General features: G+C 44.2%; 1 protein-coding gene across 1 annotated transcript in view; it reads left to right on the forward strand.

Annotated features, from left to right (window-relative positions):
* The window catches only part of myt1b (myelin transcription factor 1b), a 112,119-nt gene that overhangs the window by 55,616 nt on the left and 28,503 nt on the right, over positions 1-28,000 (forward strand). The window contains exon 2 of the mRNA XM_084553807.1: positions 20,748-20,854. Coding sequence (XP_084409933.1) covers positions 20,748-20,854 — 107 coding nt within the window. The remainder of the gene's footprint in view (positions 1-20,747; positions 20,855-28,000) is intronic.

Below are 28,000 nucleotides of genomic sequence, written 5' to 3' on the forward strand. Positions count from 1 at the left end.
TGCATTTGTGCCCAAGTGGTGTTGAGGGTTGGGGTTAATAGTCAGAGACAGGAAATCTATCTGCACAAAGTCACGCAATGAAACACTAGACTTTTATATTTAGACTTTTAAAAGATAAAACAAGAAACATGTCTTGTTTGAGTGTGAACTGGAAGTTAAAAATGTCAAATTTGCTCAGAAGATGCTGGGTTATGTCCGAAGCAATAGTGAAAGTAGAAGTAGTAGACGTACCCATCGACTCATCATCAATACAAGATCTTGGTGAAAAATTAATGCAACACTGGATGGAAATAAATCTGGTGACATTGGAGAAGCAGAATCGAAACAATGCCACAGAGAATGAGACCTGTAATCAAAGCACCGTGGTCCAGCGAAATATTAGAATATGGGACCTTTTTTTTTTTGGCCAGGCTGTGTATTTTTTCTTGATAGTTGGGAAAGAACTTCAGTCTTTTCATGTAATCCTAGACTGAATTTATGATGTTGAAATCAGGGCTCTTTGGGGACCGGGCCATCTGTTGCGGGACTCCTTGTTCTTTTTGTGCCTTGGGGACAGTATTTTATGACACTGGCTGCATGTTTAGGAGCTTTGTGCTGCTGCAGAAGGAATTTGAAGGAGGTTTGGACACAGTTTTCATTCTTCTAAGTTGGCTTCAGGTGAGCGTGCACGCTGAAAACAAATTCATATTCATCAGTTATTATGACAGAAGCAAAGGAGGAGGTCAGGCTGGATGGATGGGTCAAGAAAACACAGGACTTTGATAAGGGAGACTGCTTCCTCTCACTAGAAATCCTGCTGTGGTCTTGGTGAGACTACTTTTGCACGACAAATCTTGAGAGACCACGCAACCGGGATTAGTCAACGCGTGAGAGAGATCCAAAGTACGGCAGAAGCTCCAACTTTGAGAGCATCGTTTGGTCTGAAAGCTGATTGGATTTAAAAAGTATGACGACGGAGAGGAGCTGCACGAAAGCAGAGACGCATCATTTTCAAAATATCTATGTATTGAATCGAATCAGTTCAAGTAATCAGTTGCTTCTCAGTTGTGTGGGTTTGTTTGCTTCTATTGTTGGGAGGAGGTTGGGCTGCAGCCGGATGGTGGGTTGAGAAAACATTAGACTGTGTTGCATGCTGTTGTTGTGTTGATTCTACCATCCAAACTGCTGCTTTCACAGTAAAGTTCTTCCACGTTTTCTTTGTTCTTCTTCATCCTAGTTTTTAGTTTTTTTGCAGCTTTGATGCTAGCCAACCACAATTAAAACCAAAGAAGAAGACGCTACCGCTCTAATCCGATCATCTTAAAAGTGCCTGGATCGGCCCCAGTACCAATCGGCACGGCCGTAATCGCAACCTCTTTTATTTTAAACCTCATCCTGGTCTTTTCCTGAAGCTAACAATGCAATGAGGCCGATAACTCAGCATCAATGTGCGCTATAAACAGACAAACCACCTCTATGGTTGTTCAAGTTGGAGGCCTCGTTGAGTAGATGTGTCTTTTTTCTCCTCTCTCTGTCATTTCATTTCGCCTCCTTCCGAGCTGTCACCATGGACGTCCATTGGGTTGTTATTAGGCGAGGATGGCTTGACACCCAAGTGCTCGCTTACATACCACACACACACACGGTCACTTTGAAAAAATAAAAATCAAATCCCTGAGGCGATGGCTGCACACGCGCGTTGGTCCGCCACCACGTCGCGAGCTAAATTTTCCAGATACTTGAGAGGCAAATAGACGCGGCGCGCTGCGTCTAACACCTGGCCTTGTTAACATTTTTCATCTCGCCATGGAAGTGAAGCATCCGAGTGAAGAATGAGACGTTTTATTAATCTGTCTTAATGGGTTTTTGGTTTTTGTGCCGTGCTATCGGCGCCAACACGCGAGCTACGGCGGCGAAGTAAAACAAGTGCGAGCTGGCTGCGAGGAAAGATAAAAGGTGACGGCATCAGTGAGCCATCTCCAGTTGGGTTAGTTGGTTACTATGGATACCATACATATATGCGCCAGCTCTTGACACACACACTCCTTTAGAGGCCGACCTTCTTCAGTCCCTCCTTCACTATCATAACATCACTCACACACACCCGGCCCCACTCTCAGCCCCCACCTCCACCACCACCAGCAGCATAATGGCATTTGCATACAGATGTCTCACTTGTGCTGATAATGCATGCAGCATTGTGTAGCGTGTGTGTGTGCGTACGGGCCGGGGACTGTAATCAGCTGACATCTGAGGACAGGTTAGGGCTCGAAGCCAAAGCGGCATGCGTGACCTTTTGACAAAAAGTAAAATAAAAATAAAATCCTCAGCGGCTTAAACTTCTTTTGCACGCGCAGAAAAATGAACGAGGTCGGGGGAGGAAGGAGTGAACGGAGAGAAAAACTCCTTCTAGTGCCTGGCAGACGTGAAGTGAAAGAAAAAACAAAAAGGGGGGATTGAGTTGAACTCGTCAGGGCCTTGTTCCAAATCCACGGCCCTGCCCCCACCCTCCCTCCTTCTCTTTCTCTTCTTCTTCTTCTTCTTCTTCTTCTTCATGTACCATTTTCTTCTCTTGCCTCATGAAACAAGCCACCTACACTTTAGGACATCTGCTAAGCTGATTTTCTGGAGCTTAGCAGCACCACAGTGGTATCAAAGAGATTAGGTGAAACAACATCCAACTCTGGCTTTGTGCTGCGTTTCAATAATGCAGCGCCGTGCGACCGCGTGCACGCCTGCTCGCCTCCAGCGTGCGTGCATGCGTGCATGCATGCGTGCGTGCGTGGGTGTGCGTATTATGCTCGGTGGTACGGTGCCATAAGTCACAGAGCTGGTGTAATACGGTCGGATCTGGAGTGTGAGCGCATCTTCTTCTTCTTCTTCTTCTTTGCGGATTCGGAAAGCACAAACCCGAGAGGCTGTTTCAGAGAAACCTCTCAAAGTCTTTGTTTTCGAGCCAAGCCCATTATCACTGGAGGAAAAAAAAAAAACTAAATAAAAAACCATTTCCAAGAAAATAAACTGTCGTTTGCGACTGCTGCAAATCAACTAAATGCTGGAGTTATTATTTTTTTGCCTTGTGAGACCTGCACCATCATGTTTTGCGCTTTTATTCTTCTCTCTTTCCACATATGCATTGTCCCCCCCTCCCTCCCTCCCAGACACACAGCAAAATATGTTAATTTGTTTTTCCTTCTGCCATATATTTAGTAATGAAAGGGTGCTTTATGAAGCAAAGTGACTATATCTTACTGCATTATGCATGCATGGTGGCTAACACTTAGCAACTATCCACATACGTAATTAAGTGGTGAAATGTAATAATGTCATTTATCCCTCTGGGTTTCAGCTTTGAATAATTGCTGCAGAGTCAGCCTACTGTGCATTACGTGTGTGTGTGTGTGTGTGTGTGTGTGTGTGTGTGACCATGCTTGCTTTCTATTCCTTGTGTGTGTGTGTGTGTGTGTGTGACCATGCTTGCTTTCTATTCCTTGTGTGTGTGTGTGTGTGAAGGAGAGAGATCAAGAGAGGGAGTTCTCATTTAGTTTTTTTCTCCTCTCTCTCCAACAGCTTTCACTTTTTGTGCTCACAAACTAGAGAAAAAAAAGGGAGAGAGAGAAGAGGGGAGAGAGAAAAAAGGGGGAGGCTCAGAGGGGAGGAGGGAGGAGGGGGTGCGGCGGGGTGCGAGAGAAGAAAAGAGAGCAAGCCAAAGAGCGTCGGGTGCTGTGTCAGTCTGATATTTTCCATAGTGACAGCTGGGCCCAGAAGCTCAGACCCTTTTCTTCTGGCGCACAAAGCCCATTAAGTATGCCACTCGCTCAATGGCCCCCGCAGCCTCCAAATTGCTCCAAGCTCCTCCCTAAAGTGTGGCAGCCTTTGTCATTGTAATCAGGCCTTGTTTGTGAAGTGCTGCCTGTATTTACCGCTGCTCGGGGTGCATATTTGCCCAGCCTGCTGCTGCTCCTGCCTCCGCCGCCGCCGCTGCTGCTGCCGCCGCTGCCGGGTGAACACGGGGAGGGAGAGAGGCTGACTGGAGAAGGAGAAGCAGAAATGATGGAGGAAGAGATAGAAGTGGATAAAAAAAAACAAACAAAAAAAAACGGAAGATGGGAACAGTTAGCGGCATGAGTAGAGAGAGGATGAGAGGGTGAGGGAGGGAGAGAAGGTGAGAATGTGACTCTGGAGGGTGACGGGGGTCAGGCAGTCGGCCCTGGCGGTGGTGGTGGTGGTGGTGTTGGAGCTAGTCTGGGTTAAAGGAGGGAGGGTGTGTGTGATGGGAGGGCTTATTTACAGCTCCTTCAGATGCCAGATGCGCTGTAGCTCCGGGCGTTTTTTTATTTTTTGCAGCTCTTATTAAGAGATTCATGTTGAAACAACAGAAAAAGACTTGGGTGAAGAGAGAGGTACAGTAGACAGACAGACAGACAGACAGACAGAGATGTGATGCCTTTTGGCAGAGCTGACCCCATTCCACGTGTCACCCCTTCCCTCCCTCCCTCCTTTCCTCCCTCCCTCCTCGTGGGGAGGCCCAAGCTGTGGATCGGGTCGAGGGAGAGCAGGGGAGGGGTCTCCGGAGATGACGGTCATCCAAAGTGGCACCCAGACCAAACTTTGTCTGTCTCTTGGCCTTTCCCTTTCCCTCCGAGTGAGTGTGCTGCTTCAAAGTTCCTATAACTCCCACAACAACACCAAAAAAAATAAAAAATAGAAAGAGAAGCAGTGAGTAATGAAGAGCCAGAGGCTGTTTTGTGTCTTCATCATGTTAAACTCATTTTATTTTTAAACACCACTAAACATGATTATGTTAAAACACACAAGTTTTGTTTTAGAGCGTTCAGTGAAACTGGTTTATCCTGTTATCACGTCGGTGCTTTGGGCTTTGATTGTGATGGATGGACAAGAACAATCTTTGTCTGCTCTTGTAGATGGTTCAGTTAGATATTTATTTAGTTATTTCTGCCTTTAAACACAACAGAGACTAAAACAAGAGACGTCGCTGGAGGAAACACAGAAAGAAAGAAGCTTCGGCGTGAATTCTGCATCATTTTTCTTCCAACAACGACAAAAACTCTTCATTCAATGAGTTTAAAATATAAGCGATCATGTCTTGGTGGTCTTCCACTGCACGTTTTTGTTTAGTCAGTGCAAACAACATGTTTTATAGTTTAACCCAAGTTAGTTGGGGTCTTCCTGCCTGTGCTGCTGTCCTCAAACACATCAGGTGTCAAGGTTGGTAGCGGGGATGGGAGCTTTTGGACCCAAATGCAGGACTCAGAGTAGGAGTAGGCGAAAAAGATATTTAATAAAACAAAACCAAAGCTAACAAAACCAAAAGCACTGCCGAGGTGGCAGGAAATCCAAAAAAAAAACAAAACACTATGAAAAAACTAGAATAAGACATGAAACTATGGCATGATACATGGCAAACCAACAGTATGACACGACAAGGAACAAAGGGGAAGGCAGGGCTATATATACACACACACACACACACACGAGGAACAGGGGTGACGAGACACAGGTGAAGCAAATCAAGGAACAAGACAAGGTTAAACCAATGACCTAATCAAAAAGAAAAAAGACATGGAGTAACATAAACAGAAAATCCAGAACTTAACAAAATAAAACAGGAAACAGAACAGAAAAACTAAACCATGACTGTGAAAAACCAAAAAGTTAACAAAATACAATAAACAGGAACCCAGGAAACTAAACCATGACAGAAAACGTGACAGAAAACATGACATCAGGGACTAAAACAAGAATAAAGAATGATTATCTAATAAAAATGAATCAATAACAAAATAAAAAAAGTACTTAGCTCTTTTATTGGATGAGCAATTAATAGTTTCAGTCGTTTTATTCAAAGCACAAATTGCAGAGACAATGTCAAGAAAAAATACTTGTTTAAAAGACCCTAAGACAATTACATGCATTGTTCATGATGGTGGACCAAAGCAACAGTCCTTGTTGAATCAAAGCAGAGACAGATGTCTTATGATTTAGTAAAGTAAGTTGTTGTCTTCTTGTTTGTGTTGCAAGGAACAAATTCAAGAGACATCACTAGAGGAAACTCTGTAATGAGGCCTGAAACTATTACTCAATAAAATAATTACCAGATTAATAGTTATAGTTGTTTTTCTTTCAGTTAATTTAACATATATAGAAATGGGTCTTTTTAATCTTGGACGCCTCGTTCTGCTGTGACCTGTACAAGAGGTGCCCTCCGAACCTTTTCTCTCTACTGATCGGGGTTCTGTGGTTGCAGCTGGAAGTCTACAGTAATCTGCTTTATAGGGAAAAATCTTAACTCTTATGGGTGGTTTAGACCTAACACTGTAGCCTGAGGTGCACCTCCCCAGAAATACAACTACACGTCGCATTGATGCAGACTACAAGAGCTGTGATTGGTCCACTTGGTAGTAGCTTATTTCCTCTTTAGTATTTCCAGCTGCTTCTTCATCTCTGCAATTTTCTAATTGATTGTTTTGGATCAAAAAAGATGGAACACATGGAGGAAAGGTTAACTGAGGAGATTCAGAGATACAAACATTTGTACGACTCGACTTCAGTGAAATTACGACAAAAGTTTCAGTCGCCATTGTTGAAAGCGAAGCAGGAAGTAGAAACAGAAATTAACCCGACTGGCAAAAAAGACACAATGCCAACTAGTGTTTGGATGGAGTTGTTACAGAGTGAGACAGACTGACGAGTGCACAAGTAGAAATGACTTGCACCAACGTAGGCTACGTGCGTAGGTTATGGCCTCTATGTCCTGCTGTATCTTAAAAGAGCCTTTAGTTCCCACCTCAGGTTCACTCAGACAGTTCAGGTCTCATGCGGAAATAAATCCCTTTTCACTTACGTCACTTTATTCTCGAATAAACTTTCAGGGTCCTTCAGAAACATGTTGTTCTGCTTCTACAAATTTCATTTAAGTGAGAGAAATATTCCCCCACCGTCCAAAGACATGCTCTGTACCCAGCCTCTGGCCTGATGACAGCTGGGATAGGCTCCCACCCCCCCCCCCACCCCCCAACCCTTCATAGGACAAGCAGTTTCAAAAGAAGAAGAAGAAGAATATTCCTGCACAGTCCAAGACCTACTTTAAAACAAATTCACAGTCCCTCATCAGTTTTTAGATCCTCATCCTCCTGAACTTTTATTTGCTTCGTTCAAAGTTATTTCTTCTGCTGATGCAGGTGCATGTAATGTGACGATGTGAACCTAATTCTGGTACTAGTCAGTCAATTTTATGTCCTTATACTACTGTTTATCTTATTTTTATTTTTATCTTTTAGCCTTTTGTTATTTTAAATTGTGCAAAAATAAAGAAATAGAAATAGAAGGAACATGTTTTAATATCCAAATGTGAAGCTGTCCTTTTAATAAACATGATATGTTGAATTGAAGTTCACAATGATAGAAAATGCAGAGCTCCCCTCCCTGCTTGTCGGGGGTGGAGGATGAGGGGGGGCAAGGCCCGTAGATGTGGCTAATGGAAGCTGACAGATATGGGTATGATCACGGTGCATGGATGTTAGAGAGAAAGAGGGATCAAGGTTGGGGGTGTGAAAGTGAGTGTAGGGGGAGGGGGGAAGGCAGGAGGGGGGTGCACAGGGCAATAAAGTCATCGTGTTATGAACCCTGATTGTTATCTTGAGACCAGGAGCAGGACTCTGTTGTTGAGGACGTCCATCTGTGCTGAGTCAGTGTGAGCCTGGTCACAGTTAAAGTAAAAAGATAAATACATGCACAACTTTCACTTTCTGTCTTACTTAAAAACACAAATCTGAGCATTTATTAAAGATAAAAACTTTCCCTTCCAGTGCAGCGATGACCCTCCTGACCGGCTCATAGCAAAACAAAAAATCATTATTAGTTGAGATGATGAATAATGATAATAAAAGCGTAGGAGTGAACATTTAAGAGGACTATTGAATAATGATGGTGATGAAGATGGAGTGAAATCTACATTAATTACTTCACTAAGGTCATTTTCTCAACGAGGCTGTTTCCTCCTCTTTACTGTGTGTGTGTGTATATATATATGTGTGTGTGTGTGTGTGTGTGTGTGTGTGTGTATTTGGTTAAACTTTATTGTCACCACCGTCTCCTGGACAGCTGGAGGCTATGTCAGAGTTCAGCTGCTTATTATACAGAGCAGAGAATGAAGGGTGTGTGTGTGTGTGTGTGCATTCATTTGTGTGTTTGCATATGTCTGTGAACATATATGTGTGTGTGTGTGTGTTTGTGTCCTATCTGGGTATGGAGCAGAAGGATGGTGGTGGGGTGGGGTGGGGGGTGTAATTGGCTAATGAGAGCGCCGTGCTCAGAAAGAATACAAGAGGCTGTCTGGCAGGCCCAGATAAAAAACTTCCATCTTCCAGAGACATCAGTGGAGACCCAGCAGTCCTTCTTCACAACGACACCTTCTTTGTTCATTCACCCTGAAGCCACTTTAATAAGCAGAGGGTTCAGCGTAGATGGGTGTTTCTTCTTCTTCACTGTTTTATGCCAGTGAAGCAGGGAGGGGATGGTGAGATGTGGGGGTGAGGACACGGAGAAACATGTTCAACTTCTTAAAAACATTAGTTTGATGTCTGATAGGTCGACTCTATGGTTTACTGTCAGAAACTGTCAGGTTTAAATGGTAAGAAGATGATGTGTCAGATTAGAGAGTGTGTCGGATCACTTTACTTTACTTTACTTTACTTTACTCATCATGGGTCACTTCACTTCACTTCACTTCACTTGTATCATCATGGGTCTACTTTACTTTACTTTACTTTACTTGTATCATCATGGGTTACTTTACTTTACTTTACTTTACTTTACTTTACTTTACTTTACTTTTATCACCATGTGTCTACTTCACTTGTATCATCATGGGTCTACTTTACTTTACTTTACTTTACTTTACTTTACTTTACTTTACTTTACTTTACTTATATCATCATGGGTCACTTCACTTTACTTGTATCATCATGGGTCTACTTTACTTTACTTTACTTTACTTTACTTGTATCATCATGGGTTACTTTACTTTACTTGTATCATCATGGGTTACTTTACTTTACTTTACTTTACTTGTATTATCATGGGTTACTTTACTTTACTTTACTTTACTTGTATCATCATGGGTTTACTTTACTTTTCTTTACTTTTCTTTACTTTACTTTACTCATCATGGGTCACTTTACTTCACTTCAATTTACTTGTATCATCATGGGTCTACTTTACTTTACTTGTATCATCATGGGTTACTTTACTTTACTTTACTTTACTTTACTTTACTTGTATCACCATGGGTCTACTTTACTTTAATTTAATTTAATTTACTTGTGTCATCATGGGATACTTTACTTTACTTTACTTTACTTTACTTTACTTTACTTTACTTTACTTTACTTTACTTTACTCATATCACCATGGGTCACTTGACTTGACTTTACTCATCATGGGTTACTTTACTTTACTTTACTTTACTTTACTTTACTTTACTTTACTTTACTTTACTTTACTCATATCATCATGGGTCACTTTACTTCACTTCACTTCACTTTACTTTACTTGTATCATCATGGGTTACTTTACTTTACTTTATTTTACTTTACTTTACTTTACTTTACTTTACTCATATAATCATGGGTCACTTTACTTCACTTCACTTTACTTGTATCATCATGGGTTACTTTACTTTACTTTACTTTACTTTACTCATCATGGGTCTACTTTACTTTACTTATATCATCATGGGTCACTTTACTTCACTTCACTTTACTTGTATCATCATGGGTCTACTTTACTTGTATCATCATGGGCTACTTTACTTTACTTTACTTGTATCATCATGGGTTACTTTACTTTACTTTACTTGTATCATCATGGGTTACTTTACTTTACTTTACTTTACTTGTATCATCATGGGTCTACTTAACTTTACTTTACTTTACTTTACTTTTACTTTACTTTACTTATATCATCATGGGTCACTTCACTTCACTTTACTTGTATCATCATGGGCTACTTTACTTTACTTGTATCATCATGGGTTACTTTACTTTACTTTACTTTACTTATATCATCGTGGGTTACTTTACTTCACTTTACTTGTATCATCATGGGCTACTTTACTTTACTTTACTTGTATCATCATAGGTTACTTTACTTTACTTTACTTGTATCATCATCATGTGTCTACTTTACTTTACTTTACTTGTATCATCATGGGTCTACTTTGCTTTACTTTACTTTACTTTACTTTACTTTACTTTACTTTACTTTACTTGCATCATCATGGGTCACTTTATTTTCCAACTTTGCTTTGCCACTTTACTTGTATCATTGTATGCTTACTTTACTTTACAAAAAATGTTTTCGCTAATTTAGTTCAGTTTGTTATGTGTTTAATCTGTTTATTGTTATTATTTATTCTAGTATTTTTACTTGTCTGCGGTTTACTTTGATGTCGCATATTTAGGTTCAGTCCATTTTCTTTTCTTTTAGTTTAGTTTAGTTTGAGTAATTTATTTAAACCGTGGATGAGAGGAGTCTAAATTAATCTGAGTGGATTGTAGTTGTAGTTTAACACCACACACCTAGACAATAAACATTTTGCTTTGGAAACTGTTTGATAATGTTCAGCTCTCTTGGACAAACGATAACTAAAACCAGTCGTGTCATTAAATGTGCATGAAATAAAATGAAAGCATAAATGAGGGGGAAAAAAATCAGCAAAATGTGTTGAAGTTGCTTTACCCCCCATTACTTCTTGGAGAGGTGGGGATGGGGATAATGGGAGCGAGCAATGGGAGAGCTCATTATCTGGCAGACCATCTGCTATTGGGAGGGAGGAACTGTCTGTCGGTCCCAGACACAGACACTCTGAATGGGCCTCGGGTTCCAGTGAAAATGTTCTCCTTACCTAAATTAGCTGTACATCTGGTACATTTGGTCACACGTGATAAAGGAGAGTGGTGGTGTAACCTGCAGTTCTGTGGGAAAATGTTGGAGATCTGGAAGTTGAAATGTTATAACAGAATACTCCAACATTACCGTTCCATTCAAGTTTATTATAATATTTATGTGGTCTTAGATATGAGTCTTAGCAGTTTTTCTGTGAAGTTTGAACTATTACTCTTTATGAGACTATATGACAGGACTGTTGTTGACACTATTGTTTTTTCCCAGAGCAGCATGTTGATGTAAAACAGTACAGAGCTGAAGAAGTGAAGCATTGAGATGAGAGGGCAGACAGAGTTTGTAGGCTTTAAATCAGATTGCTGGGGGAGCTTAGTGAGTGTGAGAAGTTGCCGGGCGCAGCAGATGCTCTTTGTTGCTCTTCGGGCTATTGTTGTTGAAAGCTGAGCCCGTGGAGGCCGCGATTGGCTCCGGCTCCCGGCAGTGGGATGACACCGCCCCTTCCCATTGGCTCTGCCTGCGTGTCAGTCAGCTTGTTGTCCCCGCCCCGCGGCGCTTCGGTCCGGGGGAGGAAGTTGAAGTAAAGTTTGAGCAACTTTGTTGGTCAGAAGTAAACTTGCCAGCAGCACTCGGCGGTCGCTGCGCTGCACTGAAGAAGAGACACTGAGGAGGAGGAGGACCGCAAACATGAAGCTGTGTCGCGTTTTCCTAGGTTCGTATCAATCTCTTGTTTCAGTTTTTTCTTGTAATTTCAGGAGAAACTTTTTAAAGATGAACTTTTGTGTTTCGGCATCTGCTACAGTCTGAGTATTACGCGCCTGCTGCTCCTCATCCTGTCTCTGCTTTAGCGCTGTCCGGCATGAATTCAACACAGAGATACTTCCCAGAACTAATTTTAATTTAATTATATCTAGATCTACGTTTCTGTCCAAACTAAAAGACTTTAAGAGACATTAACTGTTGCTGCTGCGCAGGATTAAAAGAGGCTCATGTCTTTAAAACTTCCGCAAAACTATCCGCAGCTTTAATTCTGAACATTTTCTAAATAAACTCGTGAACTTCTCCCCTACGACCTAAACTAAACTTCGACCCCCGCGGTAAAATAAACCTGCGAGACAAAGGACAGTTGGTCCCCTAGGGGACTATGTGGCCCCGGTACCGTGGGGACAATGCCAAGCTGCGGGCTTATTAAAAACTTTTTTTTGTTGTGTTAGTCTGTCGGCTTGTTCCATCTGTCGAGGGACTATAGGGGCCTCCCCCGGTCCCAACCTCAGCGCTCAGTCAGCTGCTGCCCCCATGTAATATTTATACCGGACTCCGCACAATATAGCCACCACGCAGCTACTGTGGAGCTGCAGGCCTCTGCCATCTGCATCTGCAAAGACAGACTTTGGGACAACAGACGAAAAAGTTTTCCCATCTGATGCACCGGCTGCTGGGTCACTGAGAGGCCTGTCCTTCCCAGGATGCATCTGGCTTTCTTCAGTTTAGGGTTATTTACTTTATTTACAGCATTTTTTTTTAATAATAATAATAATAATAATAATAATAATAATTGCAAATTTAGTTTAGTTTATTTCTTTTTTTAAACTTAATCTCACAGTGAAGTTTAGATTATTTTAGTTTGACTTTACTCCTTTTTAACAGCACACAGGCTTTTAATTAAACACAGATTAAAGTTTGAAGGCAGCAGGAGGAAAAATAACACTTTGAGTTTCATCCTTCAAAATAAAGTTTTAAGACATTTAGATAAAGTTTAGTTTAGTGATAATTCAGGCTCATAAAAGTAGTTTTTTGTTGTTTATGATATGATTTTCAAATGATAAATAATTAATAAGTTTCAAATAATATAATAAAAAGAAAAAAATGAATAAATAAATAAAAGAAAGAAAGATTTGTAAGTTTTCACATATTTAAATAATAGTGTTTATAGTTTAATAGTGACATCCCAGTGAATAAAATAGAAGAAGAATGTCAATAAAAGAGGAATTATCCTGGTGGGTGGTGGGGGCAGATTTAAAACTAAACTGAAACTGTGAAGGCTGTCAGTCATCCATGTCACGGTGTATCTACAAATAAACAGAGCAAACAAAGGGCAAGTAGACTTATTTATTTATTTATTATTTTAGATATAATTACATAAAACATACTCTAAATCGCAGGAGCAGTGTGTGAAGCCGTTAAACTTAGCTTGATGTTGCAGTTAATGAGGCAGATTGGGAGTCTGAGCAGCGAGCAGACAAAGGCCTTTGTTGCTCCAACAATGAGCCTCAGGGAGGCATTGTAGGGGCCGGGAGCTGTCCCTGGTCCTGAACACACACTCTCACACACCGAGGCTCTGCTCTTTGGAGCTGTCCAGAGTCCTGAAACCTCTCCACAGGAGAACAAACACAACGTATTTCAAGGGGTTTAAATCTTCTTTATAATCTGAGTTCAGGTTCTTTAGCTCTACCTGACTTTTAGGCCCTAAACTTTCCACACGAGTCCACCCTCTTCTCTTTTCTCTCCACACTTCACCCTCTTTTGTTTGTTTGATTGTCGACGCCGTTGTTGTTGCTGCTGCAGCAGTGAATCCCTTCCCTCTCTCCTTCTCTCCCTTCTCTCCGCACCCACAGTCTGAAATCATACTGATGGCGTGCACGGCCGGTGATTGATTTCAGCTCCAATGCATAACAATGGGATTGCACAAAAAGAGCCTGCTGCAAAGAGATAAGAATTTAATAGAATTTCTGAAAGCTGAAGGTTGGGCTTTTTGAATATTCCCTGTGTACGCGGCGTGGAGACGGCAGATAAAGGATGGCATTTGTGGGGACTATTCTCAAATGGCTTGTAATGAATGGTTGTCATTTCCACTAATGGTTTCAAAACAGGAAAGCAAAACCACGTTGTGAGCAACATTTGGGAGTGACTCCAAGTTGCACAACTAAGACGGTGTGTCTTAGCTGATGCCGAGCCCCAAAACTATCGGCAAATCTGGAACCGACATGTGAACTCTTGATGCTTCTCTTAAAACTCCTGCTTACACTGACAGGCCTAATTCAACCTGATATCTCTCCCCCCATCCTTTAACCTTCCACGGAGCAGAAATGATTTTAGGATAGCTCCCTTAAACCTGTCTCTGTCTCTCTCCACACGGAGGAATTATCAGATGCTGTCAGCGCGGCGTGCATACACAAACTCTGCACACAGCTACTACATCAATTCCCAGTCCTAGAAGAAGAAGAAGACGAAGAAGGAAAAAAAAAAAAGTCCCTTGAATGAATTATTGGACGGTACCACTTTCCAGGATGTGTCGGGGGTGGGGTGGGAGAGACGCGGTGATGAAGGATTACGGTAGCTGCAACCTCCATAATGCGTTTTTGGAACATCAAGAACTTGTCAGCGGGGGGAAATGTATAAAATATGAGCTCATTCCGGTGCGTAATTTAGTTTTGGCCGCGGGAATGCTTTACGCGCAGATTGTTTGTGGTGTTAGAAATGTTTGGAGAGGAAGAGGGGTGGGGGGCTCATTTTCATATTTGGATTATTTTGTGCGTGAAGAGACGAAGAGGCTGAAACCTAGTTTGAAGTTGTCAGTTTTGTTCGCCCCGTGTGATGTATGTGTTTGAAGAGAGAGAGAGAGAAAAGAGGAGGGGAGGAGGGAGGGGGGCGTGTGTACACATATGCCCATTGAGTTAGGGTGTTGTAAAGGGGGGGGGGGGGGGGGGGGATGTGTGTGTGGGGAGGGGTGAGGGTGGTGGTGGTGGTGGGGGGGACCTCAAGCCCTGCCCATCTGATGCTGGAGGTTTTACTACAGCTTCCGTGATGTCATGGCAAAGGGCGGAGGGAGGAGCTGCGTGTGTGGTGGGGGGTGGGGGGAGTGGAGTGGAGAGGGGATGGGATGGAGGTGGCGGCGGCGGTGGGGAGGGGTGGTACAATGGCTCATGAGGGAAAGGTAAGTCAATATTACGTTTTTTTTTCTCTCCTCCTCGCTGACAAAGGCAAATGAAGCCATGTTTTTTTTTTTTTTTTTGCTTACAAACAAGTAACATCTTGACGCCTGGATCCGGAGCCGTGCGCCGATGCCGCTGCGCAGAGAAGAGAGGCCGGTGTTAACCTTCGCTCGCTGCTCCTTATTTACCACATCTGGACGTTTGTAACGGGATAGATGGTCGCTTTTTGAAACCTTTTTGCTCGGGATATCTTTTCATTTTTTTTTCTTAAAAAGAGAAAAAACTACTTCTTGCTTGACAGCGAGACGCAACTCTCAGCAGAACGCAGGAAGGAAGGACGGAGCCTGGGAGGGAATATTTGTTTGGGCACAGGTAATAATAATAATCTGGTTGGTTTTGATTTAGATCTGTTTGGTTAATCCGGAATCATCCATCGCTCTGGTTTATTATTTCTTCTCTCTTTTCCACAACTTTGATCCACCTCCGCGTCCTTGTAGTATTTTAAATCAATAACTGCTGAGTGATTTCGAGCCGATTAGTGTTGTTTTCACATTATTACATTTCCCAAATCCTTTACTGTTCCGGATTAAAACGCGCAAATGCGAACTTTCAGCACTTTGACCTGATTATTGTTAGTTTTCTTTCCTGATAAGTGAACATTTGTTTACTCGATTTCTTCCCAGAAATGTCAGAGAGTGTGTTTATTCCTGATCGAGATGGATGTGGATGGTGTCCGTGTTGACACTGGTGCCGCGTAATAACTGAGAATAAACCAACTATGGCGCTTTCTCGGAACCTCGGTCTGTTGTTTTTTTTTTTTTTTTTGCGAGTTTCCTCCCACTTCCCTGCCACTCAGCTAGTGTCGGATAGTTCATCTCATCGCTTGTGTGTGTGTGTGTTTCGGGGGAGGGTTTGGAGGCGCTCCGTGCAGCAGAGAATGTGACCGTGTTGTGTGTCTTTGAGCGGACTGAGTCATATCTGAGGAGCGTCCTCTCCTCTCCGCTCCCGTCCTCTAGTTTCACCTTCTGTATCTCCAGGAATAAATTAGCCCGTTTACAGTACGACCCGCTGCACCACGGCCACCACGCTGCTGCCGATGCTGCTGCTGCTGCTGCTGCACGCTCTCCACATCACACCCACCGCTCCTTGCTTCGGGTGAAAGTGTGCTTATATGTGCAGGATTGTGTTGTTGGGATGTGACAGTGGGCGTTGAGCAGGACTCCGGTGTTTGTATGTGTGTGTTTATGCACGGACAGATGGATGGATGGAAGGATGGAAGGATGGAGTAAGTGTGTTTGAGGGAGAGAGGCAGAGGGAGGGAGGGAGGGAGAGAGGTAAGGGAGGGAGGGGCTGGCCATTTGATCCTCTGCAGCAAAAAACAGAGATGCTCTCTTCAAATGTCAGCCGCCTTTAGTAGTGCGCAGATAAAAAGTCATCAGAGGCGCGCTGGAAATAAGCACCGGGCCCCGGCTGCACATTTCGCCAGATTTTTTATTTTTTTTATTTGAAGTGTTCATCTGGTCGGATTCACCCCGAGAGTGTGGCGCGTTGCAGAATATGAGCTGTATGTGTGTGTTATGGTTTCCCCCCCCCCTTTACTACCCCCTCCTCCCCCTCCTCCTCCTCCTCTTCCTCCTCTCCCCACCTTCTTGCTTTGCTTAGATGGCCACGTAATGTGCTCTGTGTGCGCCTCGCTTTGGTTTGTCAAAGCACCTGCGTCCTAAGATGGAGGAAAGAGATGAGGGATGATGATACGCGGAGTGTTATGTCACCCGCGCTCTCACAAGTTGCTCTCTCCGCTTCCTCCCTGCACCGAGTTAGGGCTCAACTTCAGCTTCAGCAGCAGCAGCAGAAGCATCAGAGGCAGCAGAGATGTTAGGAAATCTATCAGGGTTGGAAGCAGGTAAAAAAAAAATTATAATAATCCTCTAAACTTACTTTTATATCCGCGTTTTCTGCCTGAAAATCAGAAATAATCTCAGATAATTGAAGTGTTCTTTGGAGAAGTGGAGTTTAATGTGTAATTAGGAGCTTTTTTTTTCCTGCAGTGGTGCTTGGTTTGTGTTAATGGTGGAGTGTAGCATCATGTTTCAGAGTCTGGTTTTAAAGGAGTTTTCTTTTTTGAAAAGAATCCAATCTGCGGTTTGTTAAAAGCTCATTTGAATCAGAAAGCAGAAGCGGCCTTTGCTCGGATTGGTGAGTGTTTATTTGGGCTGAATGTGGAATAAACGGCGAGGATTTGAAATGCATCACTGGCACCGACCATCAAACACCTATTGTTTTTCTTCTGTTTACTTTTCCAGTGAAATGTAGCCTAGTTCCAGGGGATTACAGAATTAGGTTATTGGTGCCTTATGCTGCCAGCGGAGGCCATAGCGGCGGCGGCGGTGGAGCATGAGTGGAGCACACTCTGATTTATTATTATTTTATTATTTTAGTTGAAGTTTCTCCTGCGTGCTTTTCATTTTATTTTATTTTACTCTGGCTGCTCTGACAGGAGGATGGCTCTGTGTTTCTGAGGGGCTGAATGGCCGATGGTTTAGGACAGCAGGTGCCGGAGGAGGGAGCATAATAAACACATTGGAGTAGCAGCTGGGGCCAAATTGCACCCTCGTCATTCAAGGCCAATCAGAAATCTAAGCAATACAAGCGAAAGGTCAGGGTCGGCCGGGGCTCTCAATGGAAGAGGAGGCATTTAAAACCAAAGCCGGGGAAAAAGAATGATGAAAAAATGCCCCGTGATGAAAGGGAAATAAATAAAAACGTTAAATGTAAATTGAAAAGTAAGTTTCTCGGTGGATTCTCGTGAGCAGAGGAGCAGGAAGAGCCTCAGGTTTCAGGTGCAGATCCCCCCGACGGTTAGTTTCTCAGATGCCGTGGGGTCAGGGTGGCCCTCGGGGGAGCTCTCCTCCAAAAGCTGGTTACTATGGCGCCGCCTCCTCCCTCCTCACCCTCAAACTCCCCCATCTCTTAACCGATAAGAGCCCCCCCTCCCTCCCTTCCGCCGCCTCCCTGCTTTGTCCCAGAGCCTCTCTTTAGTTAGTTTTATTTGACCTTCAGACGTGAATGGCTTATCTATACGTCACAAATTCAGTTTTCACATCTGGCAGATAATCTGGTCACTCCTGTTTTTATTTATTTATTTTATTTTTTTTGCTGCTTTCACACAAAGAAACCAGCGAGGTAAAGGAGACCGTCCCACCGCTCTGCAACTTTTGATCTCCCCCCCATCTCTTGTGCCCCGGCTCGCTGTAATCACACTAAGTTGTCTCTAAATCCTGCTTAACAGGACCAGGGGTGTACAGCTGGCCCCGTCCCTGTATGTACACTAATACTGTTACAGACAGTTCACCCTGGTATTTAATCTAACTATGGATTTAGGTCCTCTTCGCTCCATTGTCCCAGTACAGTAAGCTGCAGCCCCATAATGATATTACTTCATCCTAAACTTTGCTTCCTGGTAAAAGGCTTTTTACTGTGTATTAGTGTCCGGCGTCCTGAATGTATTGATTTTATAACTTCTTTACTCTAGTTTCTCTTTTAGGAACTAAAAATACAGCTTCTGTCAAAGAAAAAAGTCATTTAGCATTCATGCCCCCCCCCCCACTCCCCACCCCTCCTCCTCTCCTCTGATTAAGCAAACCTCCCCAGCGAACGGCTAATTGTCTCGTACTCCTCCAATTTTCACCACAAAATAACGAACTGTGAGTCTTTTAGGTGGGAACGATCAAAGCGTGAGCGAGTGTATCCTCAGCAGACGAGGTTCAAATTAGTTTTGTGTTGTCTCATCTGCAAGAACATCCAGATTATCTTTTCTTTTTAAAAAAAAAAAAAAACATGAAATAAAAGTAAATTAGGGTCAAGGGTCAATCCCGCCACCCTTCCCCGTAATTAAAGAATCCCCCGATTGTGCGACGAACCCCGGCGATCACACTGACACAGTTCTGAAGTGTCCACGTGTGTTTTCTTTGTCCGTGTCTCGGGACTCTGGGACGCTGACACACGGCCGGAGGCTAAGCGTCCTAATAGAGTGCTGTTACATGTTTGGCATTTGGGAAGGGCTCTCGGCTTGTAGGGCGGCCCGCGAAAGGAACAATGCAGAGATGGATGCTCACTTCACTTGACTTTAAAAGAACAGAGAGAGAAGAAGAAGAGAGAAATAAAAAACAGAGATGTGAGTTTGCGTGCTCGCGTTTGCGCGTGTGTTGTTGTGCAGAGACAGAGACGGAGATGCAGACCAACAGTATTGCTGCTGTAATCACTTTTTCACTTGGGGGGGGGGGGGGGGGGGGGGTTGTTGGGTTGGGTCGGGGTGGTGAAAGTTGATAAACAAGCGTTTTGCAAAGAGTGCTTGCTGAGCTGTGGTGGGGTTTGCATGTATGTATGTGAGGGGTGGAGTGGGGAGGGGTGGAGGGGTGGAGGGTAGGGGTGGAGGGTAGGGCCGCTCTGCTCCAGGACCTCTCAGATACACATGCGGCCTCTTTTGTTGTCTCGCTTCCACCGCTTTTAGTGCATGTTTTGCACTGCTTTGTGGTTTTTGCATGACAACCAAGCGTAGAGGAGAAGAAGAAGAAGAAGAAGAAGAAGAAGAAGTGAGAAGGTGGAGACGTTGAAAGGCGGGAACCGGGGCGGACGTCCCGTGAGGGAAGGCCTGGGATTTACCAACACCAGTTACAGTACTCTGATCATTTCGCATCAGACGCTCATAATAAGAATTACCCGGCCTTGAATTTCCAGAATTATTCTTAAGCTGCTTCAGTTTCCGTTCTCAATAGAGCGACTCAAACCTTGACCGGTTTGCTCTGAGATGTTCTTGAGGACGGACAGACAGACAGACAGACAGACAGACAGACAGACAGACAGACAGACAGACAGACAGACAGACAGACAGGGAGTCACCGTAAACTCAAGGGCACTTCCTCTTTCACGGCGTTCTGCTGCCTACAAAGACACAGCGTCCATAGAAAAGTGGAGAACTAAAGGCTGGAGATGTTTGTGTACGTGTGTGTGTGTGTATATATATATATATATTGGAAAAGAATCCGATGTCACATACCAGCTCAGCAGTGCTTGAAAACAGAGAGAGAGAGAGAGAGAGAGAGAGAGAGAGATGGGGAGAGCAGCATCAGCTTGTTTTGGAGTCTGTCTTAAAGCTGCACTGGTTGAAAAGTTCAGCCTGGAGCGTTCATAGAAAAATACGCCGCACTCTCCGTGAACCTGAAAAAACCCGAGCTCTGCCGTCAGGGCTCCGGCTCTTTGTTGTTTGTTTCTGCGTTTTAAACACCTGCACCTGCACCTGCCGACGTCACCCAGGCGGGACGGGATTTGTTTAGATTTATTCCGTTTTCTTCCCGGGGCCGTCATCAGAAAGATGAAGCAAAGAGCTATTACCTTGATGAAAAAAACACAGAGAGAGAGACAGAGAAGAGAGAAGGGGGGAGGGAAAGAGAAAAAGGAGGTTGATTTATGTATGATTCATTATTTACTGACCATTCTTCACCCCCACCTCTCCAGCTTGCATCTCCACCCCCCCAAACCCCTACACATGCACCCTGAAAAGCTCAATAAAAATGCGCAAATTTGATTGATTTTAATAGCGGACTCCCGCCTGAGAGAGAGGGGAGATGGAGAGAGGGGAGCACACACACTCTTCTTTTAGCTAATAAAGGAGTGTCTGCAGCATGCTCGAGTGCCCCAACCTCCACTCAGAGTTGCAAACCCCCCCAACCCGCCTCTCTTAACTCCCCTATGCTTCCTTTATCCAAACCCTTGCCCCGTCCACTGGTGCTGATGCTGATGATTTCGTATGACATCTCTCTCTTTTTTCCTCTTTCTTTCTTTCAACCCTACCCCTCCTTTCCTTTCCTCTCCTCCCCTCCCTCCTTCGTCCCCTCTCTTTCTTTCTGGTGCTAGAAAATGAGTTCCGGGGCGAGCTGGTGAACCAGCGGTGGACACGAGGCGAGAGGACCAGCAACCGCTGTCAGGCCTCCCAGAGACTGCAGAGCCGTCGACCAATCATGGTGAGTGACAAGGCCCCTGCAACCCCCCTCCTCCCCCCATACACACACACATACACACACACACACACCCCTAAAGCGCCCCCTTCCAACCTGATTCTGCTTCCTGGGCATTTCCCCAATCCCCTAACTCAGCGGGGAAAGTCAAAAAGGGCGGCGGCAGAGGAAAGAGAGGATGCAGGGAGGGAGGGAGGGAGGGAGGGAGGGAAGGAGGGGGAGATGCAGGATGTGTGTGTGTGTGTGTGTGTTGTAGGGTGGGTTTGGGTGGGGTTGGGGTGAGGTGGGGGTTGATGATGGCCAAGCTGGACAGAAAAAACATGAATCAAACAGCACATCAAATCTCCCACTCGGCCCTGCCCATCCTCCTCCGCCTCAGCTCCGCTCAGCTTAGCTCAGTTTAGTTCAGCTCAGCACGGAACAGCTCAGCGTTTTCCTGCTGCTGCTGCTGCTGCTGCTGCTCACTTCACACTATTTCCTTTTTTTATTTTTTTTCTATGGAAACACAATAAAAAAAAAAAGAAAAGCTCTAAAGGATGTCCTTGAGCTGCTCATACTTTTTGTCCATGATATTCCTTCTTATCAGCAGAGTAAAATAATACTCTGTCTCTCTCTCTGTGTCGCTGCCTCGCGAAAAAAAAATCTCATTTTGGAGGACGTTTCTCAGTTCTGAAAACACCTGACCCCCCCCCCCCCAACTTATTTATTTATTTATTTATTTATTTATTTCCTTGGTTTCTGTCTTGCGTTGCGACTCAGAAGAGTGACACTCACACAAAGAGATGGAAGGATGGATGGAGGAGGTATTTTCCCTTGGGCCCAGTAAAAGTAGTTTTGCCCCCCCCCCCCTCACCTCCCCCCGACGGCTCGGGTTCATCTGAAGAGATGACTTTTATTGATTTGGTTTGATTTCTGCTGCTGAAGAGAGAGAGAGAGAGGGAGGCGTTGCTTTCAAGCACTACATCATATTGAAACCCACCCCATCCCACCTCTTCCACCCCCCCGCCCCGTCTTTTTGGGCCTGATGCTTACCCATAATACCATCTTCTTATCATTTTAGACTTGCAGAGAAATAATAAAAAAAAAAACCTGAAACAGATGAAATGGGCTGAAATAAATGATGTTTAGCTTCAAAGCCTGAAATCACATCTGGATGATTTATAAAGTAAATGTCAAAGCTCTGACAGGACGCAGACATCTGACCCATTATACGGTCACACATGCTCGATTTTTTGCCTCCTCCCTCCTCCTCCCTCCTCCTCTAGTAAATTATTAAAGTGAAACTGTGGAGGGCCGATCCAACATGGAGTCCGCTCGGTCTACTTGTTGAGGGCGACTGAGCTGCGTGCCTCTCTCTCATGATTGGCAGCTGCAGGTCAATTTATTATTTTTTTTATATATACGTCCTTGTTTCGGTCCGACTCCTCCCGCCGAGCCTCTGCCCCACCTTGACCCCTCCCTCCCCCCCTCCCCCCCTCCGTCCCTCTGCTACCACTCTTGTAAACCTGAAAATGAATAAAAGAGTCGTTTACGTGCACCGGGGGACGGAGGGTGACCTTCTCTCTGAAGTCATTGCCCCCAGCCAGTCATTTACATAGAGCTGTCAGAATGCAGAGCAGAGCCGAGGCCCTCCTGCTCCGACCGCTGCACACAAAGAAGGACATAATTGATAATGTACAACACAGCCTGTAGGGATGAGCTGCGTCTTCCTCCTCCTCCTCCTCCTCCTTTGCTGCTGCTCCACACCACATTTCACACCAGTTAAACCCAAAGACGTATCGTAATCCTTGCACACTACCTCCTCTCTTCTTCTTCTTCTTCTTCTTCTTCTGTTCTGGCGCTGTGTCGGCCCACCTACACGCACCGTTCAAGGAGTCTAATTAAAAGACAGGAAGGTAAAGGACACATACGTATTTAACAAGAAAGAAAAAAGAAAACGAGAAAGAAAGAAAGAAAGAAAGAACGAAAGAAGAAGGGGCTCCTTTGACAGAGATTATGAGACTCAGGTGAACGCCGGCCCCGGCCGCATCTGGATTCATTTGCAGTGACTTTGTGTTCATACAAATTTAATGAGCTGGAATTGAGAGAAAAGGACGGAAAAAGAGGAGGAAGAACTCAGATGCGCTTACCTATTTAAATGTGCGTAGCTATGGTTACGCAAACATGAAAGAAACGGGAGCCCTTTTCAGTCCAGGTTTTGATTTCCTCCAACGAGCTGTCAGCGCGAGGGAGGGAGGGGAGGGGAGGGGAGAGAGGGAGGGAAGAGGCAGAGGAAGGAGGTGCAGGAGGAGCAGAGGCAGTATGTGAGCCTTTCACCAAGGACGAGTGGTTTTGGTTTAGTCTCACTTACGCATATATTCATTCATTCAACCCTCCTCCCCCCCGACCTCTTTCCTCCCCAGTTACATTCAGTCATTCATAATAGTCCAATAACATATATTTACTCCAGCTACCCTAGCATTCGGCTCGTGGAGTTCAGTTCATTACGGTTTGTGCTTTTACAAACAATTTTATTTCTATAGCAACAGTAACAATACAAACAGTCTCAAGATGCTTTACAACATCTGATCTGAAACCCCCCAGAGTGAGCATGAAGGTGACGGTGGCAGGAAGAACTCTCTTTTAACAGGAAGAAACCTTGAGTAGAACCTTAAGCTCATATGGAGGCACCCATCTGCCGAAGGCCGGCTGGGTAGAGACAGAAAAAGAAGGAGAATGAGATAAACATCAACTGATTAGTTGTTTTATTAAACCGGGTTTGGATAAAACACTTTCAAGCAGTTTACACGTGGAGGTTTTTAATTCAAAGTGTAGTTTATTGTCTGTATTTTTACAAATTAAACTTAGTCGAGCCCCACCTTTATGCAACACGCCCAAAAAAAGGCAGAATTCCTGCAGACAATATCTCAATTTGAGTATTTTATTATTATTATTATGCTATTTTCGTCCAGTAATGTTTGGTGGAAGGTTTTCTCTGAATGTAAATACATTTCTGAGATGAAAATCCAAATAAAATACTCCTAAAAAGAGTTAAAACTAACTTTGAGCTCAACACCTTCCCATGCACTCAGGACTTTGTTGCTCTTAAATCTTCCTCGTCCGACTCTCTGAAGCTTTTCCTGCTGTAGGTGGCGTTGGGTGATCGTTAACTACTCTGATTTAGAAGACCTGCTTAGACCAGGACTCGTATTCCACAGCCGCTCCTTTCTTAAGGATTCTTGAGTGTAAAGGACCTGGACTTTGAGCTGAAGGCGGCCCAGGCCAGAAGATCACTGCCTCCACTTCTCTGGAGCACAGAGTCAACCGCTCGCTGCAGGCGGGACAAGAGTCCACTTTAACGGCGTCCGATCAGGAGGCCAGAATGAGAGGGAGGGAGGGAGAAAAGAGAGTAGCGGGCCGGGGGGCTGTGGACGGTGTCGCTGCTAGGGACAAGGGAGGGGTCTGCGCCTGCACCTGTACCTCCGGCCAAACACTAAATGCTAATGAATGAAGAGTACCCTCTTTGGAGCGGAGCGGTGGGAGGGAGGGAGGGGGAGAGAAAGGGCCTTAACAACAACAACAGCGTGTTTCATCCTTCTCTCATCCCTCTTTCCCTCCTTCTTTTCATAAGTAGTCTATTAGCAGGAAAGGGGCATTGCCAAATAGAGAGAGGAGGAGGAGGGAGGAGGGAGGAGGAAGAGGAGGAGGAAGGGACCCCGTGTTTGAATCCCACTGTGGCGCTGCCAACTTAACTATAGAGAAGCAACAAAGCAGCTAAGTGTCTGGGCATGGACAGGGGAGCGCGGGCAACTGTAGGGATAAAAAAAAAAAAAAAGAGGCTAGATGGGGTGTGTACAGGAGGGAGGGAGTGTGAGGCGGAGGGGGGAGGAAGAAAGAAAGAGGGGAGACCTGCAATATATAATAAAATAAATAAAAAAAGCTCTAAGTCCAGTAATCAAAGCTAATGGCTCCATTGTGTCTAAAAAGCATCTGATAGCTTTAGAGTGCACTGAGAGCAGCGCTGAGCGTGGGGAGGTGGAGCTGAGGAGGTGGAGCTGAGGGTCAGTGTGTGTTTGTGTGCGTTAGCGTGTGTGTGTGTGTGTTGGTTCCAGGGTTAACACCTGCTCCTTTGTGGCTTAAAAGCAGAGGCAGGACACACACACACACACACACACGCACATATGCATCTCCTCCTCGTAAAAGGGTTATTACTGTGGCTTTTTAGCAGCACAGCCGTGTGTTTTTGCTTTATTATTGTATTCAGCCTAGTTATGATTGTCAGGCCCTGTTGGCGTTTTTTTTTTTTCCTGCTTACGGGGGCCGCGGCCCCTGTGCCTGCGCCCCGCCTGTTGCCTCTGTGCAGGCTACAATCATGAGGACCACTCAGATGCAGGAAATTACAGGGAGAGGAGTGATGGGAGGGTGTGTGTGTGTGTGGAGGGGGGTGAGGAGGAGGGTGAGGGATCTGAAAAGTAGCCTGAACAGCTGAGTTTGTTTTTCCCTCTCTCTGTGCGCCATGTCGCCTTTATTTCTGATGAAGCGAGCGCGATGTTAGCCCCTGAATGTGTGTGTGTGTGTGTGTGTGTGTGTGGGGGTTTGCTCTGAGGGTTAGAGAGAATTAAAGATGTGATTGGCGCCGCTGCCGTTACCGTGAGTCAGCGGGAACGTGACGACGGCGATTAACTCCTGAACTCGTTTCTTTTCTCTCTTCTCTTTCCTCCAGATGAGTGTAGAGGGTGACGACAAGCGAACTCGCACTCGGTCCAAGGGAATCAGAGGTGAGCGTCGATCACAGGCCTCCGTCGCATCCTGCTCTAATGTCCCGTATGCACCGATCAGCCATAACATTATGACCACTGACAGGAGAAGTGAATAACATTTAAACCATCTTGTGACAGTTCAATGTTCTGCTGGGAAACTTCTGGACCTGGCATTCATTGGTGTGGATGTTACTTAGACATGTAGCACCCACCTAGACCAGACCAGACACCCCCACCCCATAGCAATGACACTCCTTGATGGCAGTAGCCATCCCCAGCAGGATGCAGCCTGACACAGACACACACACAAAAACACTTTAGGAACAACTAAAAAAACATGAAGAACAGCACAAGGTGTTGACCTGGCCTCCAAATTCACTAGATCCCAAACTGATCAAGTATCTGTGGGATGATCCACAGAGGCCCCTCCCCCCCCAACTAACAACAGGACACCCTCAGAAGGCCCATGTCCATTCTCTGATGAGTCCCCACAAGGGAGACCTACACAATATTAGGAAGGTGGTCATAATGTTATGCCTGATCAGTGTATGTCTGTGTGTTTTCATCATCCCAGTACGGATCCACACATTTCTGAGTCATAACTCTTAGAAGCGTCCTCATAACTCCAGGTCTTATGACGCGTTGTAGTTTTATTTATTCATTATTTAAATCCTCCCGGTGCTCGATGCTCAAACACATCCGACCGGAACAGGAAGTGGCAGCAGCCGAAGCAACAAGGCTGTTAAGGATTCATGTTGGTCGTGTTGCTGCACTAACAGGCCAACGACAGTAACGTTAAAACTCAGGCAAGAATTTATGGACATTTTATTATAAGATGAGACTTAACCGATCCCAGAGGGATTACATTTAGACGGCACGGATGCAAAAACACAAGTTAAAACTGCTCTTAAAAACAAATATTGAACAGAAATATGTAATTTCTAAGGAAACAAAAAGACGCCCCTCAGCTCAAAGCCACATGTGATTTCATTTATCGAGTTTGTTATCTCACATTGATAATGCAGCAGCACGCTTTAGTGCTTATTAGAACAAAACAAATACTAGAATAAATACAAATCCATTACAGTTTACTGTCGACTAAATAAGAAAAGGAAGCACAAAATAAAATAAATAAATAAATAAACCCTTCTCCTGCTATTTACTTGCTCACGATCAATAAATATCTTCAATCGTCAATAACAGCAGCACAATGTAATGTAAATAAAATAATGATACCAGATAACCTGTTAACGGATCAGGTCTTTTTTTATTTTATTTATTTGACAGATTCATTAAATCATGAATTTGAACTCATGTGATTATAGATTCATTATGAAACTACCTCATGCTACAGAAAGCTGCACGGCTACACTAAAGCCTTGTGATAAAGAGCTTTTATTCTTCTGATTATGTCATATATATATATATATATTTATCATTATATATGTTTTGTGAGCAAATAAACTTTTAAGGTGAACATAGATGAAGAAGAAATGACATTAATAAAACAATATAATGCAGAAAAGGAAAAAGATTTCCATCGTTTCTGACCCAGATATCTGGTTGTATATTGAGCTTGTTTATTCTTATTATAAAGACAGTGTGTTCATACTACACGACATATATACACATTTTAGTGTGTCCTAATACATAAACATGTATAGATATGTGTGTGTGTGTCTGTCTTTGTGTGCGTTTGACGTTTAGAAGCGAGACAGCCGAGCATCAGTTCACAGGGCGTTGAGAGCAGAAGGAGGCGTCCAGTCATTTCAACAGCATGATGAAAGACTGAGAAACTCACATGCTGCACACATAAACAGTGTGTGTGTAGGGGTGTGTGTGTGTGTGTGCGTGTGAGAGTGTGTGTGTCTTGATACCAGGCTCTTTCTGACATGTGACTAATGCACGTGATATCTGAGCCCAAACTCAACTCTCCAAGCATCGGATTGTTTTCTCATTTATTTTTCGCTCCGAATGAAAAGAGGATATTTCTCCCAAACTCATTCTATCATTCGACCCCCCCTCCCCCCCCCCCCACCTCCTCCCATCCACCTCCACCCCTCCCTCCCCCCAATCGATGTCCATGGCCCGGCCCGAGAGCTCTCTCTGTGTGTGTGTGTCGTTTGCGAGGAGCGCTTGATTTATGTTATGGAGGCAATTACTATAAGTTGACCCTGACAGAAGTGCTGTTTTCTACTGATGAAGGCACTTTTCTGTTTTTAATTTCATTTCCGCCAATTATGATAAATAACGTGGAACAATTAATCATGTGTTTGTTGCTGAAGTCTGCAGAGAATCGTCACTTTTTGTTTAGTTTTTTTTTTGGTTTTCATCTGAAAAGCACTAGAAGAGTTTGGCTGATCTAGTGTTTCTGTGTGTGTGTGTGTGTGTGTGTGTGTGTGTGTATTAACGC

Source organism: Chelon labrosus (genome assembly GCF_963514085.1).
Source record: "Chelon labrosus genome assembly, chromosome: 10".
Classification (NCBI taxonomy): Eukaryota; Metazoa; Chordata; class Actinopteri; order Mugiliformes; family Mugilidae; genus Chelon; species Chelon labrosus.